The 20,841-nt window shown below is 38.6% G+C and overlaps 1 protein-coding gene across 1 annotated transcript in view; it reads right to left on the bottom strand.

The window, feature by feature from the left end:
• XKR6 (XK related 6) overlaps positions 1 to 16,486 on the bottom strand; it is a 256,773-nt gene extending 240,287 nt beyond the window's left edge. Inside the window, exon 1 of the mRNA XM_019733085.3 lies at positions 15,495 to 16,486. Within this exon, the coding sequence (XP_019588644.2) occupies positions 15,495 to 16,255 (761 nt within the window). The 5' untranslated portion in view covers positions 16,256 to 16,486. The remainder of the gene's footprint in view (positions 1 to 15,494) is intronic.
• Between the last annotated feature and the right edge of the window lie 4,355 nt (positions 16,487 to 20,841).

The following is a 20,841-nucleotide window of genomic DNA, read 5'->3' as shown; positions in this document are numbered from 1 at the left end:
AGATGGGGGGGGTTAGAAAACATGTTTTGACTTTTAGACAGACTGTATTTCAAAACACTTGGCTACCTAATTTTATTCTTGAATATGGATAATCCACTTTTTATACAAGCACTTATCAATATGTAAATAAATTACAAAGTGACTATAGTTTCCTCCCGGTTTCACTTACAATGAGAACATTTATCACATACATATTTATAACGGCTTTAACAGTGCTACATCTTTATTTGAAGAATTTACTTTGAACAGCTAAGGAAGATACTTTTAGGTGTACAGAAAAAGGACTGGATAATGTAAAGAAGGAAACTTTGGCCACGTAAAAAGTTATCAACACTGGGTACAATTTTCAATATCGTGAGCCAGGTAGAAAAGCTGTTCATTAATATCTCACATTTGTGTATCAAGCGCTAGTCTCACACTGTATATTAACTCTTAATTTTCAAAAAAACCCTGTAAGGTAGTAATATCCTCCTCCACAAAACTCTTCCTGATCTTTCTACTCAAATAAGCATTATTTTACCCATGAGAAAACTCAGGAAGAGAAGGTAAATAACTTGTTCACCTTAACACAGCCCGAGGCAGTGAGACCAGCATGGCCCGGCTCTCCTGGCTCTCCTGATGGTGGGTCATGCTGCAGGAGGGAGAACTTGAAAAACTGCTCTTTTAATTTAAAATCCCACCCATCCTTTATCGGGGTAATTTCAGATTTAATACCACCGGGTTCTTGGTTTCAAATCTGACACTACTGGGATCACTGTGGCGACTAACACCACCGCTAACTTTCTACCTGACAAGTCACACTGTGCTGTGGAAGTGAGAAATTTTAAAATATTTTTAAGTAACACAATGGAGACTGATCCCCAGGACTGATAAGAGGTATGCCTTGATCTAAATGGGTTGACCATGCGGACATAATTAGTATTGCATTTGTTTTTGAATTGGCAACAGTCCTGGGCGAGAATGATGAAAAGATTTTAGGTTATGAGTAGGGCTAGAAAGAAATGAAAATATCTGAAGTGTGTGTTTGTTGATTTTTTTTAATTATGGTAAAATATACATAACAAAATTTACCATCTTAGCCATTTCTAAGTGTTCAGTTCAGCGGCATTAAGCACATTCACGCTGTTGTGCAGCCATCACCTCCATCCATCCACAGGCCTCTCCATCATCTCAAACTGAAACTCTGCTGAACTTCCCTTTCTTCCCTTCCCCCGGCCCCTGGGAACCTCCATTCTAGTGTCTGTCCCTAAGAATCTGACTACTCTAGGTAGCTCATAAAAGTGGAATCATAGTGTTTGTCCTTTATTTACTGGCTTATCTCACTTAGCATGTCCTCAAGGCTCATGTTGTAGCGTATCAGGATTTCCTTCCTTCGTAAGGCTGAATAACAGTCTATTATATGTATATGCTTCATTTGTTTCTCCATTCATCCATCCATAGACACGAGGGTCACTTCCACCTTTTGGCTATAAGAATAATCCTGCTATGAACACAGGTGTACAAACATCCCTTCAAGTCCATGGCTTCAGTTCTGTTCTCTTGGGTATATACCCAAGAAGTAGAATTGCTGGATCGTATGTAATTCTGCACTTAATTTTTTGAGGAACCACCATATTGTTTTCCATAATGGCTGCACTTTTTTATGTTCCCAACAACCTTCCGTTAAAGGTTTTAGTGTACAGCTTTTATTCTAATTATAACTTTCAGTTTTATCTCTCAACTATAATAGTCTGAGAAGATGTTAATTACTTATTAGCCATACAGGTCACAGACTTTGGTTTATAAGAAAAAATCAATGATCTTCATCGAGACCCCTGGTCTCAACTAATGATAACATTACATAGAGGAATTTTAATTATTAAATAGCCTCTAATAAATACATATATTCCTTATTTTAATGTTTTAGTAACCTAATTTTTTAAAGCCAATTAAGAATACCAGAAAATGTAAACAAAATAACATCTGGAATTAAAAGAATAAGTATCTTAAAACAGTTGACTGTTAACTGTCAATACTAGAGTAGTAGGTCTCTATTTCTTATATGTTATGAATTTCTGTAAGAACGTCTAAAACATTCTGACATATTTTGATGAAAACGTTTTAGTTTCAGTTTAACATTAAATCATATTTACATGCTTTAACACCTTTATAAGGAATTTTTAAATAATTTAAATAAATCCCCAGTGGTTGGTTATTAACACACAAACCAAATTGAATTCACTAAGTTTTAGTAGTACAAAGTTTTAGCACAAATTACCAAATTTAGGCATGCACTTGGCACATTTTTAGGTTATATATATTTGCTGGCCTGTGCAATTAACAGATGAAAAACAAGGAGTAACTTTTGGGGTTAAGTTATTGGTGCATAGTGCACAAGTTCCCACATACAGGACATGGTTTTGGTAAAGTTACATCAGCTGTGGTCACATATCCCACACTGTCCTAAACCAGATGAACTATTTTTTAAGACTTGAAACATTGACAAGTCATAAGGGCCATAATAGTTTTTATTTAGTCTATGAGGGCCATTTTTACCTCAGTGAAATTTTACTATTATTTCATTATATTTTAATTTAGTATGGATCACACTTAAATGATTAACTTACACTTTTAAAAGCTAATTTAAATATTTGTTTTACCTCACCAATTAAAACAGGGGCTGGCCTGTTTTTGTATGACCCTCAGGCTACGAATGGTTTTTATATTTTTAAAGGGTACAGTGAGACAGAGGCCTGACACGGCTTGCAAACGCTAAAATATTGAATTAAAATGTTACGTCAAAGTTTAAAAAAGAATTTCTCTTTTACACTTTAATCAATAACAATTTACACATACACACACACACGCACCCTCCCTTAATCTGAAGTGTACGTGGTCTAAGCACCGAATTATGTCCTTCTGAGTGTCTGCTCACCAAAGTGCAAGCTTCCTCTTCTTGGTACTGCCTGGGCAGCGCCTGGGCAGAACTAACTTTCCCAGCGTCCCTTGATCTGGGTATGGTGACAGGGCTACTTCTCCACAATGGAATGGCAGCACAAGGAATGCGTGTCACTTCAAGCTAGGGCTTCTAAGAAGCAAGTATGCTTTCTCCATATCCTCTTTCCTTTCTCTGGCTGAATGCTGAGGGTGTTGAGTCCCTACAGGATGTCAAAGACACCATCAGCCAGGGCACCCACAGCAGACAATACATTTCTGCTGTGTTAAACCACAGAATTTTTGTTATTACAGTTGAGGGAACAAGCTGTAATAGTCACTAGCATACATGCTGTATATTTGCTGCCTTTCACATTTAACTAACTTCTACTTAATTTGGAAGTTCTCCCAAGCATCCTTAAAAAAGAAAGAAAAAAAAACCCTATGAAAACAGATTGTTTATATTGCTGTAAGCCGTCTGTTTATTCTACCCATCAGTCTTTTCCTTGACAACTGGCTACTGTTGCTCTTTTTCTATTTACTATATACTCAGATGAATTTTAATTTAAAGCCTCACTATACCTACATTTCAAATGAACCAAAATTTAAAACCATTCCTGCTCCACACATGTAGTTCAAATGCTGATGTGGCAATGAGACATTATCACATTCCATCCAATGGCTGTTACAGATGCAGAAAATTTAAAAGTGGGTTGAAATAGCCCCTCTTCACTTCTTTATTGTATATAAGGGTCGGCAAAACATGAGAAGAGTAATAAATTGCACTTAACCTTAAAATACTGTAGTAACTCCAAACTAGAATTTCCCCAAACAATAGAACCTTGACATTTTCCAGAGCTGCATCTTGACACCATCACAGATTAAAAACTATGTCAGCTATGCCACAATGCATGCTTCTGTAACAGACTCCTTCACACAGGACTGGCAAACTGGGAATGACAACAGTGTAATGGGGAACGATTGTTGATTCATGAGTGAGTCTTCTCAGCATGTTAATGTTTGAAGTTATCAAGGGCAAGATTTTTTCACAAATGAAAGACTTAAGGGGGCGGGGGAGGAGGGGGGGGGCGAAGACTTTAAGAAAAACAGAATCTTACCAAAGTACCTTCCCTTTAGTACAAGTGGTGACAGCTGGTTTAGTGGCTTCAATATGCGTTGTTCTTCACTACCTAGTGACGCAATGGGCACATGTAAGGCTACACAGTGAATCACAGCTGTAATTTTGGTAAAACTGGCCTCCAGTAAAAGCTAATACCCACAAGAGTCTACATATCAAAGAAGGTAAAATATGTCCCAGGATAAAAAAGGCCTAGAATCATCTAGGTATGATAATTAAGGAATTATCTGATTCCTCAAGCCTGAGTGCAAATGTCACCCATACTACTGGGCTATGCAGTATTTTCATTTGGATTGTCATTGTTTTTGTTAGTGCTCTGGTTACAAAGTTACGTAGTTTTAAGTAGTCTTTCTCACCTTAATCCTGTTTTCCACAGCCCTGTTATTTTTAGTCATTCTGCATGATTTTGCAGAATGAGAGGTTTTTCAGGAATGCATATATCACATTACGGTAGATATGAGCATACCACAAATTGAGATGGTGAACTGCAAATTTCAAGCAAATGGGCAAAATGACACACTCCAACCTCATGGAACCACATTCAAAATCTTGAAACACGCCTGACAAATACCATCTCATTTAATCCTAGACTCCTACATCTCAAAAACTACCTAAAAATTATGTTGTACCTATCAAACAGTAGAAACCTCAAATACAGTCTACAAATGCTACCAATACATTCTAATTCTTTTTCCAAATTTACAATGTTATTGCTTTTAACTTCAGCTTTGTTTTGACATCTTTTGTTTAATCTGCAAATGGAGTAATAGATCCTTTATGTGTCTTCTCTTTCCTTCCAATCCAAAGAAAAGCACACCATCACCCACTAGGTCTAAGCAAAACCATTTGAGATTGCTTAAATTTTGAATATATTAATTCTTTATTGTAAGGAATAATCTTATCCTTCAAAGTCAGCGTTGAAGGCAAAATGGCAGCATCCTAAACACACAGGCCTATTTATAACTACTCTTTCAACTCAAAAGCTGTATTACTTCTGACCAAGCAAAATGACAGATTTGGAGTTTTCCTCATTTTGATCCAGAATCACAGAGGATCCAACCTGCTCTACACCGTGCTTGCCCATCCACACTGTGTTCCGTCTCTGCCAGCCATTGCCTCTCCTAGGATTTCTGACCCCCAAGCTTCCCAGGAACTTGAGTTTTCTCACCACTGCCACAGTATACTCCTAGATGGAGCACAAAGGGACGTTATTTTGGTGTGTGCAGATTTTAGGAGTCCTTGCTAATCCACTGCACTAATAACATCTTACCTGTATGAAGTAGTAGAGTAAAACACTACGTATATGACCCCTTCTATCCCCACCCCTAGACATTCAACCCCATGAATCTATCAGGCAAAATGTAGATAAGTTATTTTTCTTCTCTGCTCCCTTCATTCCTGTCTCTAATGATACCCATGTAATACCTATTAGGTCACTTCTCCCCTTTCATTCACCAGTTTCTTTTTAGGAATCCTGTCCTTTGGCACCAATTTCAACAAATATAACATTTCTGAAAATCTGAGACACGAAATTCACTCTGGATTGAATATCAATTTCCCCAACACAATAAAATACCTCTAATCTGGCACTTTTGGAACACCAACAGTGATAACTGGCGTTAATAACGACCTTGAAGTACTTCAAGTTCCAAAGAAGCTTCTGAAGGAATATTTAGTTACATGCCATAGTTTTAATGTTAAAGGTTTTCACAGTATTCCAAATCTTAAGTATAGTATATGGCAACCCATATTCCGTAGTATATGATAGCTACTATTTTTTATTAATAAACACTTTCGCCAATCCATTACAGCTAAGAGTAAGGTCAGATCAAAAATTGTTTAAATACTGTGTTCCATTAAAATCATTGGCAGCGCTTCCTGTGTACATTCCACCCCTCTATAGCTGATATGCCCAGTGCTTACGTGTATACAGATCCTAAGGCCCACCCCAAACATAATGGATCATAACCTCTTATGATGGAAGCCAGTACCTGACTCCCCAGGTGATTCCAATACACAGCCAAGGTTTGGAAACAAATACTTCATAACCCTACTTCGGAAAGAGCTGCTGCTGCTCTGTGTTTCCAACACGTCAACAGAGAACCAACATATGGATGCAGCACTTAGGTGGGAGCTGGGGGAATAAACAGTGGTAAAGAGGTACTGTCAACCCTATATATTCCTTTGTGTAATGTGGAAATCACAGTATTGGAAGGTGCATCTACTCTGAGTAAGAGATTGGGGTAAAGTACTTAAAATAATTTCCTGAGGATACAGACCTAGTGGTCCTACTTAGTTTGAATCACATTAGTGGTTATAATCAACTAAAAGAGTCCTAAGCCTTCCTTATTCTCTGCAGAGTTTAATACATTAGACTAGAAATCAGAAGTTTCAAAGAACTCATTCGTCAAGAGGCCCCAGTGGTTCAAGAATATCATTCCTCCACCTTCAATAAGCCAGAACAGCAAAATCCCAAAGCAAAGCAAAAGAACTAGTGAGAAGAACTTCCTGATCATTACAAGAGAAGTCCGATGTAGAAAAACTGCACATATTTTGTCATCAGTAAGATCTGGCTTCAAAACCTTCCTTCACCAGTTACCAGTGACTTATCAGATTACTTAACCTCTCTAAACCCATTTCTTCATCTGTAAAATGGGCACGAAAAACATGAAAATGTAAATGACACAATATTTATAAAAACAGAATTTTCAATATAGTTTCCTTTCCTCCTTAGTGATTTCTATATGCCTCTTCCATTCTCCTAATACTTTGATTTGCCCTTTCTTCAGTTTTTTGCTGTTATATACCAGGAACACATGATGCATAAACTTTAATTCTATTCCTCCAAAATTAACATGAAGGTTAAACTCCGTCTACCAACAACCCATTGAAAATCCATGAGTGCACCTATTCATAATAACTTCTTCAGGACAGATTTTTTTTTTTTTTTTAATCTCAGGTCTTGATCCCAGTACAGCAAATGGCTCTCAAACTTTAGAGAGAAAGTTAAGAATTACTAGAAAATTACTAGAGAGCCTGTTTAAAATACAGTCCCACCTCCCATCAACAATTTCACAATGGATTCAGGCAAGGATGCCCAATGGCCACTAAAACTATTAGGTAAAAGGTTGTTAGAAAACAAGATATTGACACTTTATCAAAGTATTACCTCACAAGTTACTTACCGATTGCAAACAAGAAAATGGATGTTTATACAGAGAAATTGGCAGTCAGAACCTTAACCAAGAGCTAAATCTGTATCACTAGAAGCGGGATGAAGCCGGTATCACGTGCCTACTGATATGATGCAAACGTGAAGTAGGAAGCAACGCTTTTGACTAAAATATGTAGCCTGATTACAACCAAGGTACAACTTCAAGTACACCTAGGATACAGAGGGAAGACAACACATGGAGGAAACTAGCTGGCAATCCAAAATGTGGAACAACAAAATCAGTGGCCTAGACTTTGCAAAAGTCAATGTTGTGAGGGAAAATATTGTTAAGAGAATTGTTTCCGAGTTAAAGAAATATACAAGCAATGCATGAATTTTGATCAAATCTCTTTTTAGAGGTGGGAAAAAAACTATTAAAAGACACTGTTGGGGCCAACTGGGCAAATTTGAATATAAAGCAGCTATTAGATGATTTTATAGAATTACAGAATAATTATGGGATTACTGTTAATTTTCTTAGATGGGATAATGACATGTAGCTATACAGAATTATTCTAGTTATTTGTTATTTGAAGTAAAGTAAGAAGAGGTAAAACCTCAGGATATATGTTAAACCATACACACAGAGCTAAAACTATCTGTGTTAATTACAGAATCCAGGTGTTCAATATACTATTTCTACTGCGCTGTATGCTTCAAAGTTTCCATAATAAATTAAGGCTGAGCAAAAATACATATTCCCTGGCCCAAAACCCTTGGGCTGTGACTCCTTACTCCTATAGTAGACTCATAAATTCACTTTTTAACAAGCCCCAAATGTATCCTAATGTAAGAGGTTCTGTGACCACTCTAAGAAACATGGCTCAAGAGAGAAAAGTGGAGTGTGTCTGCTCTGGAAGGACCTCCCGTGCCCGCTTGATTTTAGGCAGGCTTCCTACGCCATGGATTTGGTGTCTTCCTCACCTTCGCCATCTTCCTTCATGTTTCCAGTATATTTAATGCGGAATGAAAAGGAGCATAACGGTGAAACAGAACCTTTCTATTCCACGTACTTTAGGACTCTAAGAGCATCCTGCTAGGGTTATCAATAATTATCAACTGTACCCCCTTTCCAAGAGTACTGGGAAGAAAACTGTTGTGTTTACCTTTCTGTGAACCGAATATTCATACTTCTTCCTAGAAATGAATGATGAACATACAGTCCCTGCTTTATAAATTGATGACTAAGATAAAACAGAAATAGCTTCCTCACAATTAAAAAAAAAAAGACGAAAATGTTGTATTTGAAACAAAAGTTATGTTAAAAACCACTCGTTTGATATTCTAGGATAAAAGTGATATACAAGAGACTTTGTTAGCAATATGCAAAATACCTTAGGATGTTGTGGTTTAAGGTACATTAAAAAAATGCAGTATACCAAGATCTACCCACATTAGACATACAGAAAAGAAAAATCTAAGGTTGAATTTTATGTAGAAATGTACTAGTGTCATTGTAACAATATTCACTGACTCCTCCAAGTAAATCCCATCTTTCCCAAAAATTCAATTTAAACCAAAAGCATTTATATCTTAATCTAAGAAAAAAAATCAATTAGAATTATTTCCTAAAACAGTTCACAATTGACATGGAAGCTATCATTTAAAAAAAAAATGCACAAACACTAACTTTTCAAAGTTGAAGAATACCTATCAAACAGTAAATTGCAGTAGGTGATTTTGATGTTCTTCCCCCAAAAAATAATCTTGGTGAACTATTCATTAAAATGTCCAAAATCTATATAGCTTAGATACTTTATATAGCTTTAATACTTTAGTTTAACAGTAAAAAGTTTTTAACAAAAGATTACCCAAAAAGCAATTTAAATTCTTCAATTTTAGCTGAAACTCCAAATTCAGAAAATTAGCTCATAAACCAGCATAACAAGTTTCTCAGAAAGTCTAATCTACTATAAATTTTAACATTAACTAGAGATAGATATAAAATGCCTCAATAGGTGGCAAAGTGACTAAAAATAATGAGACTTTGTTTAATTTCCCAGTTCCTGGGAATCTATAGATTTTAAAGATTTTAATTGTTCAAACTAGAGCCTGAAATTCCTTCTTTATAACTTCAGGGTGCTAATACCTATACCATAATAGACTTTTTAAAATTGAAGGGACCTTAAAGACAGATCATTTTAACTCATTTGATAAATATGAGGAAACTAAGGATGAGATTCTTTTTGTAACTTGCAGAACAATAAATCTGATTTCTTAACTCCAACATTCCCTTTATACCATAAAATGTCCTGTGGTTTTTTTTGTTTTGTTTTGTTTTGTATCTCCAATAGTGGTAAATAGTGGACTGTCTTCAGGCAACAGTCAAAAGTCACTGAACTTTTTAAATGAGAGTGTATTTTCGTGAGTTTTTAAAATTTTTAACTCTTTCAGAGCCAAACAAAAATATCCAGAATTTCTGACTAGAAGAAAGAAGGTAAAATAGAACATCATGGAGAGTAAACTAAAGTTTTAGCCACAAAATTGTTTGCAGAGAGCATACTATAAAGCAAACCAGACCAGAGTGAAAATGGCAACATTTAAGACACAGTTTATTTCTTTTTACATCCCTCAGAATCTTTCCAACAGTCCAGAATTTATTACATATGCCTAACTAGTTGACCTTATGGATAAAGTTGCCAAAATCAAAGCAAATAATGTCAAGGCAGAAATGAACTGCTGGTGGTTTCTGACATGTGCCTACTAGATTTCTGGAACGCAAGACTTCTGTAATACAGATTTTGATGTTTTGTTTCTGGATCATTCTGGAAACAACTGTCCTTCATCACTAGTTGAAATTTTACTCAATGTATGCCATTTTTTCATCAACTTCCTTTAAAAATTCACCATAAATATCAAGTTTTTACTGTTTCTGTTCACTCAAAAATGAGAAATAAACTTCAGAGATGCTCTCTTCACAGTCACACAGCTTTTTAGAAAAAAGCTCCTTGTCTAAATATAACTCTTCCACACTCATAGCTAATCATGTATTTCTATAATCTTTCTGATGGGGCAGGGGATAACTAGATGAGACTTTATGTTGTCAAATTTGTCCCATTTTTCCTTGATAGTATCAAAGGGTCTGGCCCATTACAAGATCATAAAATTATTATCCTACATTTTTTCTAGTGTTGTTACAGTTTAATATTTTATGCTTGCATCTTTCATTCTTTCAGAAGTTTTGTTTATGTAAGGTAGAAATCAACTCTCCCCACAACTGCATAGTCAATTGCCTCAGTATCATTTGTTAAATAATCTTTTTTCCATTCACTAATTTAAAAACGCCACCTTTACTGTCTAAATTCCCACAAACCTGTCAATTTATTTCACTTTTTTTCTGCTTCACTACCTAGTTTCTTAATTTCTATGCCAGAAGCACATTGTTCATTGTTCAAATTACTAACACTTTATAGCACATCCACTTTTTTATAAAGCAAGTTTCAATATTTTTGTTATTCAAGGATTTTTTGACTACTCAAACACATATTTTTGTCAGATCAATTTTTCTCAAGTTTCCCCTCAAAAAATCCCACTGAGTTTCTTTTGAACCAGAATTCCACTAGATTTATGAGTACAATTTTAAAAAACAATATTTTTACAATATTGAGATTCCCACCCAGTAATAAGCAGATATATAATCTTTTTACACACACACACACACTCATACATGTATATAATCTTTTAATGTGGCTGTGACTAGTACCCTAGCACCACACAAGTCAATTTCTAAAATCACAAAATCTTAGATCTAGAGGGATATTACAGATCACTTAGTCTAACACCTCTTGTAATCCCAGTTGTTTACCTCAAGCCTACTTAAGAGAATCATTTTAAAATTAAAATGAATACATCTTTTACATTCAACATAATCATAAAAGTACTATTTGAATCATGAATCACATAAAAGGCAGAGAAGTGGGCTGCATTTATTGAAGACTGCTTTGAATTTAGGAATCCTTTCAGAATAAGATCCATACTTGGGCTCAAAGGAAAAAGCACTGAGACATACACTTGAGACAGCCTCAAGTACTTTTCGACACTCATGTTTCTGCTAAAGTCGTTCTGTTATGGTGATGTCCAGGAACCAAACTCCATTACCAAATCATCCCATTCCCAATTGTTCCATCATATTTATTAACAACACAAATCTAATAACACTCTCCAAATGGAACAGGTGTGAAACCCAATTCTCAAAGTATTCCTCAAGCCCGGCTGCCAAACTGACCACCTGTGGAGCCTCTAAAAATAAGACTGGTTGGGTCCCATCTTGGGATTCTTCTTCAGCAGGTCCAGCAATGCTCGGGCATTTCTTTGTTTTTGTTTTGTTTTAAGTTGTAGTTGGTTCTATTCTCAGCCAGAGTTAAGAACCACTATTCTAAAATATTCAATAAGAACAAAGCCCATAATATACCAAGTATTCCGACATGGGATGGGGGTAGGGGGTGATTTAAAAAAGCATCTTTACCTCTTCACCCATCCAGCAATATTTGCTGCTGATCATATAGAGAGCTATGTGATGTCCCAATATATCAGTCTTGAGACAGGAAAAAAAAAAAGCTAAAACAAAGCTTTAGACTGTTCACAGATTGATGATGCCATTATGATACTTGAAATGCCTTTTTCTTTTTTCTCCCTTGAAGGCAAACCTCCACCCCATCTCATCTCTCAAGAGAAAAGAAAGCTAACGTTCATTTTAAAAATCGCAAGTACAAGTAAGATTTTAAGTAAATTCCCCTTCACTTTGTAAAGTAGAAGGGGAAAACACACTCTTAAAACTATAAATTAAAAGGGAGATTAATGATTTGGCTATGACATCACTACATTAGATGAAATTTCAGTCAAAGAACAGTCGCTTCTTGACTGCAGAGAACCACCAACACACTAAGCAGCCTCTAAAGGTAGCGCGAGAGCGAAGAAAGGCCGATAGACTGAAGGAAAAAACTTACATATAACAATGTAATATGCAAACTATATCAAACTGTTCCTAAAGTCTAACCCTCCAAGAAAATAATCTCACTTTCTAACAACACAATAGTACTAAACTGAAGCCCCACATGACTCATACTCCTCATGAGTGATTCACATACCTGCTACCCTGGGAAAAGCACCTGAAAAATAGAGCACGTAACGCTAGCTACACAGTAAGTTACATGTGAAGTAATTAGTGAGATTAATTAAATAGACCTTAATCACACAAGTGCTCTACCAAAGGAGGTTCGTGAAACAAAATCATCCTATAGACTACTCTTTCATGCTCCAATTCTGGCCCAGCCATAAATATTTTCCTACATTCTGTAAAGTCATTTGGTGCAAGAGATGTCAGTATTTTTCATTTTGACAAGAAAGGCAACATGCATAAAAGTTTATCACCTTACTATCAAAGGAAACTAAATTTTCTTAAATAAGCACTGCACTGTGCTTTCTTCAAGCAAAAGTCAAATAATTTTACATTTTGAAAAACAGCATGTGAAGAGACAGGTATTCATGGTTTAATGGAATCAGTTTTGACAATGCACAACTTCACCAACATCTTTTTTCAGAAATGTGGCCCAAATCAGTGATATGATTCCTAGACCTTAACTATTATCATGTGACCACATGAAATAGCAAAATTTAAGTAACAAATATAATTAAAGGAACAACGGTAACCCCAAAAGATCTGCAGTAAGAACTGAGATGATGTATGTTTATACACAGACAACTGTTTGCCAGAGATTAAAACAAGAAAAGAATAAAAACCTTTCTCCAAATCTTTTACCTATGAATGATTTCTGTGTAAGCCACATGCCTAACAGGTATTAAAGAACAAACCCTGTTCCTGGAGTATTTCAAGCAACACTAGCTTAATTTAGAAAAAAAAAAAAATGAAAATGAAAAAATACACTCTTTCCTCAGTAAAAATTTCTTTTGAAGTATAGCTATGTTGGAATAAGTAAGTTAGCTGAATTAACATGTCTTTTAATGTTCTACCTTTAAAACTTAATGAAACGTTTAGACATATATTCTAATCTTTAAAAACGACAAATAATTTAAACATAGTAAAATCACAGGACATGTATTTTTTTTCTTTTTTTTTTCCAACTGTAGACCTTGAAAGTTCAGTGACGATCTGGGAAAATAAGACACCATGCTCTTTCACACAACTATAAAAGCTAAATTTACACTTAAAATGTACTTTTCAGTTTGTTCCAAACTGGACTTCTACTTTGCCCAACTACAATTAAAATTTAGGTCAATGGGGGGAAAATCATTCTCCCTAAAAATTTTGTGACTCTGAACTCCAATTTCATTATGTCCCAAAAGCTTACTTCTAACAAATAGTTAGGATGGATTACATTAGAATTCTCTCAGCAATTTTAACTTGACACCAAGATTTTGCTTGTCCACACTTCGGGGAGTCTAAGACATGGACAGACATAGGTGACTTCAGCTTGTTCAGCAGAAGCCTAGGTAGTTATTAAACACATGCCGTTAAATTTTACGAGTATTTCAAAATCTTTCTCTTCCCCATACTTTTCGTCCCTCTCCCTCCTTCATTCCTTTATGCCTTACCAAACTGCAAGAAAAAAAAAGGTATCCCCAACATCAAACACACTACCTTTGATTCAATATGAATTTGGGCATTTAGGGATGTTTTTAGTTTAGATTTCAAATTCAAAACGTATTTCAAAATTTTACTTGACCCAAGCTATGCTCATAATAACTAAAAGTTAGTCATCATTTTTTTTCTATTTTATTCCCCCCTGTTCTTATAAACTTATCATCAGGAAGCAAAACTGCAGATAAACACAGACAGAAAAAAAGGTTGCTTGGTTCAATCTAGAAACACCAGTAAACATCCCTAGGAGGACCAAGAAAATCAAGAACCATTCACATGTTCCCTATCAATAATTTCCATGTAAATTCTGTAGGACAAAGTTCTTGCATTCACTTTCAGAATTACATTTAATTTGATCCCATGCTTTCTGAAACTTTTTTTTTTTTTAATTCTGAATAGAGATCTGGACAAACAATTCAAAAGACAATGAACTTTATTTCAGTTAACCTGAGTAATCTCAGTTAACAGAAATACTAAGCACCTAAAATTTCCTACTAGGTGGAGTCAGAGTAGTCAAGGCAAAATGTCTTCTCACAGAAGCAATGTACCTGAAGAGCTCTGTATAATTTATCTTCAGGAAGATATTTTCTTTTGCAAATACTGTTGCCTACAACTGTTTCCAGAATACACTTAAGTTGGAGGGGACAGATTTACCATGGTTTTAATGGGACCATTTCCTTAGTTCAGCCACTTAAAGCTAGTGGCAAAAAGAACATCTGCCAGTGGTGTTTGAGGGATTCACCTGACACACGGAAATTGTACAAAAGGGGAAAGAAAGGGCCGCAGGGCCAAGCGTGGGGCTTTTGTAAACATAAATCACCTACACACTGTCCTGGCTACCCAAAACAAGGTTCCACCAGATTAGGTGTCCAGGTGGTTAATTGATTTTCTGGAGGTCGGAGTTAAAAACAAACGCTTACACCCATCACATACTCTACAATTTCACCTGTCACTAAGAAAAGGACACGTCTAATCCAGCCAAAAAAGTCATTTTTCCTTCAAGGAGGGCAGCGGTTTGGAGTCATTTGCAGGGGATGGGATTGCAGGAAGGGGGGGAGGGGGCGTGGAATAAAGGAGTGCTACACGGAGGCAGCGAGGGGTTTTGCACAAGGCTCCACACAAGCCACTGCGGAGAGAAGACGGGGGAAGAGGGGAAGATGTCTCACCGGGGGACAAAACCGAGAGCAAACGGGTTGGAAGAAGGAAGGTCCCCCCCTCCCTCCAGGAGGCGAGCTGAGGTGCAGATAAAAAGCGCTAGCGGCTGGTTACCTTGGGATACAGGGGAAAGGGACAACCCGAACACAAAGGTCTACAGAGATGGAGGGGAGGGCAAGAATGAGGCAGGGTCTCCGCTAAGTGCGAACCAGGGACGAAGACAAACAGCGGTACTTGGGCCTCCCTGGGCCAAAAGGCGTGGCCAGGGATCCAGATCAAATGATGGTCTTTTTGAGACGCCCAGGGAAGTGCGCGGCAAACCCCTCCTTCAAGACCCTGGGCCCGGCCCGTCCGAGGGGCCCACCTGCGAGTCACCTCCAGGGCGGAGCACGCCCGGGAGAGCTCCGGCCTCGCCCGCGGGGCCCTCCGCAGGGCCGGTGGTCAGGCCCCCGCCCCCACCCCCGCAGTGCTCTTACCTCCACACCTGCCCCATCTGCAGCAGGTGGATGACCGACTGCCAGATCCACACGGAGAGGCGGCACAGGCGCTGCGCCCCCGGCGTGGCCGTGCCCACCGCGCCCGGGCCGCCGCGGGCCGCACCGTGGCCGTAGCCGGCCCCCATCATTGGGGGGCCCCGGCTGCTGAGCCCCTCCACGGCGCCCAGCCCGCCGCCCGTGTAGTCCTGCACGAACCAGCGGAAGCTCAGGCTCTGCACCAGCAGCGACGGCACCAGCACGAAGAAGAGGGTCAGCCCGAAGTAGCCGTAGTCCCCCTTGCGGTAGTAGTCGAGGGCCAGCCACAGGTCGGTGCCCACGTCCCCGAAGAAGACCAGCAGCGCCAGCACAATCCACAGGCAGTCGAGCCACGGCCGCTCCACCTGCGGCGGCGGCGGCCGCGCGGCCGAGGGCGTCGGGGGTTGGCGGTCGGCGCCGGCGGCCCCGGGCGGTTGCAGCGGCTGGTCCCCCCCGTCGGCGGCGGCGGCGCTGCGGCGCGGCTTCTTGCCCAAGAGGGAGCGCAGGCAGGCGGAGCGGCAGCCCCAGTAGCACGAGGAGGTGTTGCAGCAGTGGCAAATGTGCAGCGAGCTGCTCTCGCCGGGCTCGCTGCCGTCGCCGCCGCCGCCGCAGCCGCCTCCCCCGGGCTCCCCGTCCTCCTCGCCGCCGCTGCCCACCGCCTCGTCCAGGTTGTGCAGCTGGGCGAAGCCCACCCCCACGCCACCGCCATCGGATTTCGCCGCCATCTTGACTCTCTTCCCAGCTCCGGAGGTTGGGGGGGGAGGGACGGGTGGGGGGGGGAAGAAGGCAGGGAACGGGGAGGGGGGGAAACGAATGGAGAGGAAGGGGGGCGGGGAGGAAGCGGGGGAGCAAACGAACGAGGGGGGAGTGGGCCAGGGAACCCCCTCCGCTTCCGGGTACTTGGCGTCACTTCCGGGCGAGCCCCCCAATCGCACGGCGCCCGCAGCTCCCCAGCCCTACCCTCCCGGCCAAGATGGCCGCCCTCCTGTGCCTCAGCTGCTGGGCGGGGGGCCGGGGGGTTCTCCCCGCCAGGGCTCCCCTTCCCCTCTTCCGTTGACCCCGAAACCCATCAGGTTGACCCCTCGGCGTTTCTGAATCCCGCTGGGCCGAGTGAGGCGGTCCAAAATGATCCCTGGAGGGGGCAGTGCCAGACGTTTTGGGGTCCCCTTCCTCAGCGTCGCAACTCACAGCTTTCCTCCTGGAGAAACGCCCCCTAACACCCTCCCGGCTGCTGGTGAAGGGGCGGGACCTCTGGGGGAAGAGGCGGAGCTAGTGCAAAGCAGGTGATTATGTGTCACTTCCGGGAGATAGGATGACCTCATTGTGTAGTTAGACAACCCCCCCATCAAAATGGCTGTAGCTCACCTCTTTGCCTGTTTTTCTTCTTTCTTTTAAGAATCTCTCTTATTCTTTTATGTTGAGGGTCTTAAGAAATTACATAAGTCAGTTTAGATTCCCACACAAAACTTACTGATTCTCACTTCTTCTTAGACACCTTCCTCCTTTTTTACCTCTGTTGATCCCCTGATTATCTTGTCACTGACAACTTTACCATCTTTTGTAACAAAGTTTCCACCATTCCCTTAAGAAAACTCCAGGCGAAATCCAGTTAAAATCTGCCTGATTGCGTCTTAAATGTTGGAGCAAAGATTGATTGGCATATTGTGACCTTGAGTGTATTATCTTCACCATTGAAAAGTATATCTACCTTTTTTTTTTTAAGTATGCGATTTTAAAATTCTGTGACCTTAATTTGGAAAATTCAGAATTAGCCAGGGGTTAAGCTGTTGTAATTACTTGTTCAGGCTATTTGAATGTGTGAAGATTGCTACTTTTAGAATTTGGGGAGAGGGGGTGAAAGTCTCTGTGAGTAAACATGGTTTTAAATAAGTGAAAATGTTATCAATGTGCTATATCATTAAGATAGGTGCAGGGTACACTACTAACAAATTACAAAAGTGAAGCAGCACTGAATGGATTTGAATTACAATGATCTTCCAGTGAAAGTATAGTTGAAGCCAAATAGAGCAAGCTACATGGTTAGAGTTGTTCCTGATCAAGTGAAAGGAACATTTTCAAGTTAAAAAAGAAAAAAGAAATTTAAACCCTGCATTTTCTCATGGACCTCCCTAGATTTTTGTACTCATTTTTCTGATTCTGTCTACTTCTCCCTTCATTTAAACCTTTTAATGATGCTAATAACTTTCTTTGGAATGCTGAGGACAAATTAGGTAATGTTTGTATGGCATTGAGCCTCTGTGGAAGAAAACTGCCTTTGAAATGATCAGTATTGTTATTTTGACCTATATGATATTTAATACTACAGCACTTAGTTACATTTTGGGAGTAGCAGGGCAAGACGAGGCTTCCTCATTTTAGGACACAACTTTGCATTAGTATTTTTGTCAAGATAAAACCTGTAAAGACTACAAAAAGTACACATAGAGAATTTTTACCCCAGTCTTTGTGTATATGTGGGGGATTTCAAAAATCTACCTTTGGAAACAAGTCACATAGCTATATCCTTTTATTTCACACTATGATTTAAGCCTCTTTGTTCCTATGGTAGTAAAACAGCCAGCAGGTAAGGATTATTTCTGCATGTAAATAGGATTCTGCTTCTTTCTTTACTGAATTTGAATTAATAGCACTTTTAAAAAGATGGCCTAAATGTAGAATAGGATTGCCCAGGTTTGGATCCCAGTTCCACTAAAATAACGTGAGTAACGTGAGCAAGAGAGTTAACTTCTTAAACCTCGATTTCCTCCATTATGTAATAGGAATAATAATAGGGCCACCTTTGAAAAATTGTTGGGAATATTAAAGGTGGTCATCCATTCAAAGCTCTCAACATGATACCTGACTTAGTAAGCAATAAATAAATGTAAGCAATAAAGCCATTATTGTTGTTAGTATTAGTATTGTTATTGTTATTATGTTTGCATAGTACCAACATACAGTTACTTAAATTCTGTCATTTAGTAGATTTGGTATGTCTAATAAATGAAAGCATTTTTAAATATGTCTAGGAAATAGATACATTTAATTTGCGTTTTTAAACATATTTCCTCTATTTAAGCCTGTGATGCTATGAAATGAGAATTTTTTTAAAAAGTGGGCAGCAATGGCATATTTATGATTCCTATTTTTCTGTGCCTTGAAAGAACATAATCTACTAGTGAAATTAGCTAAGTAAATTACACTCACTATATAAGGCTGACAAATGAGATTGAGTCAAAAGGGTTTTCACAATTGAAGTTTCAAGTAGATTTATAGGATTCGCAGACTGTCAAGTGATTTCAACCTTACACTTGCTGTTTCAACAGTTTTATCATTCTGCATTCTGCATTATTTGGAAGTGATACACTGTAGAACTCAGTAGGTTTCTAAAATTAAAATTAGTAATAATGATAATAAAATAATCATGAGACTAACTGAAAGGTTAACATGAATTTGGACTGTGCTATGAATGGGACTTTTTCTTACCTAGAATTTTGGGGCAATTAGGTGTTTTAAGTAAGTCCAGCACTTAGCACAGTGCTGAACACATCATGAACATTCAATAAATATTGGTTAAATGAATTGATTAAATTAATTTTCCAGATAACTGAAATTTACCTTTTAAAGTGTCCCCTAAAATTGTATTTTACATTTTGTGATGTGAATCTTCATGAAACTCATTGATGTATTATAGACATACCTCAAGTCTTTAGTGAGGGTGGAGGGATTAATAAAAAGAAATTAATTCTCAGTCTGACTTATTTCACTGAGCATAATATTCTCTCGGTCCATCCATGTTGTTGCAAATGGTAAGATTTCATTCTTTTTTATGGTCAAGTAATATTCCATTGTATAAATGTACCACAATTTCTTTATTCAATCGTCAGTTGATGGGCATGTCAGTTATTTCCATATCCTGGCTATTGTGGATAGCGCTGCAATAAACATAGGGGTGCACATATTTTTTCAAATTAGTGTTTTGGATTTTTTTGATAAATAACCAGGAGTGGAATTGCTGGGTCATAAGGTACTTCTATTTTTAATTTTTTGAAGAACCTCCATACTGTTTTCCATAGTGGCTGCACCAATATGCAATCCCACCAACAGTGCATGAGAGTGGTTCCCTTTTTTCCACATCCTCTCCCACACTTGTTGTTTGTTGACCGATACCATGTGATCTCACTTATATGTGGAATAAATATACAAAATAAATGAGCAAACAAAACAGAAATAGACTCAGAGATACAGAGAAAAAAACTGATGGTTGCTAGATGAGGGGAGGGATGGGGAGAAGGTGAAGGGATTAGAAAGTACAAATTGGTAGTCACAAAATAGTCATGGGGATATGAAATACCATATGGGGAATGTAATCAATAATGTTGTAAAGATTATGTAGGGTGTCAGATGGGTACTGGACTTATCAGGGGGATCACTTCATAGACTGTATAGATGCCTGATACACCTGAAGCTGAAGTAGAATACTATTGAATGTCAACTATAATTAAATATATACATATATTTGTATATGTGTGTGTATATATATATATATATATATATATACATATATATGGTTATGGGATGTAGAGTACAGCATAGGGAATATAGTGAAGGTATTGTAACAGCTATATACGATGTCAGAGGGGTGGTAGATTTATCACTTTGTAAGGGGTGTAAATGTCTAATCATGTTTTGTACACCTGAAACTAATTTTAAATTTTTTTAGAAAATGAAAAGAAATTCATTGCCCAAAGTTCTGCTTTCTTAACAGCACACCAGGCAAGCCTTTCCTGATGACCTGACCTTAAGGTGGCCTCACGCTAAGAGGCCTCACTACGAGCCTACTAAGGAGCCACGCCAGGCCTGTTGGACACTTTTATTGTTCTTGTTGTTTCTAAAGAACCATCTTTATAAAATCTCTGCTTTTCATAGTTCAGTCAATTAAGAACTTTGACCCCCATTACTTACACCCCAATATAGTCTGGGAAGCCAAACCACAAAGCACGTTGGACTTCCATGTAAAATAATAGTAAGTAGATTTTCAGAGCCTCTTCTACGAGTAAAGTAAGAGATTTCATATATGGAAATTGTGGCATGCATTTTGGCTGTTTAGAGAGATATTTGGGGGTTTTCTTCCCAATTCTCTGCTATTTTCAGAAAGGCAGAGAGGGGAAAGTTAGTGTTGGATGCTATTAGGTATTAGACACTGTCCCAAATCTATTCCATGTAATCTTACAACAGCCCAAAAAGGCTTGGGGATTAGTATCCCCATGTTCATTGTCTAAAAAACAGCCTTGAGTCTGCAAATGACTTC

The sequence above is a fragment of the Rhinolophus sinicus genome, chromosome 15 (assembly GCF_057876585.1).
Source record: "Rhinolophus sinicus isolate RSI-liver-muscle chromosome 15, RSI-T2T, whole genome shotgun sequence".
Taxonomy (NCBI): domain Eukaryota; kingdom Metazoa; phylum Chordata; class Mammalia; order Chiroptera; family Rhinolophidae; genus Rhinolophus; species Rhinolophus sinicus.
Note: the sequence above shows the minus strand (reverse complement) of the source record. Positions and strands in the feature narration are given on the sequence as shown.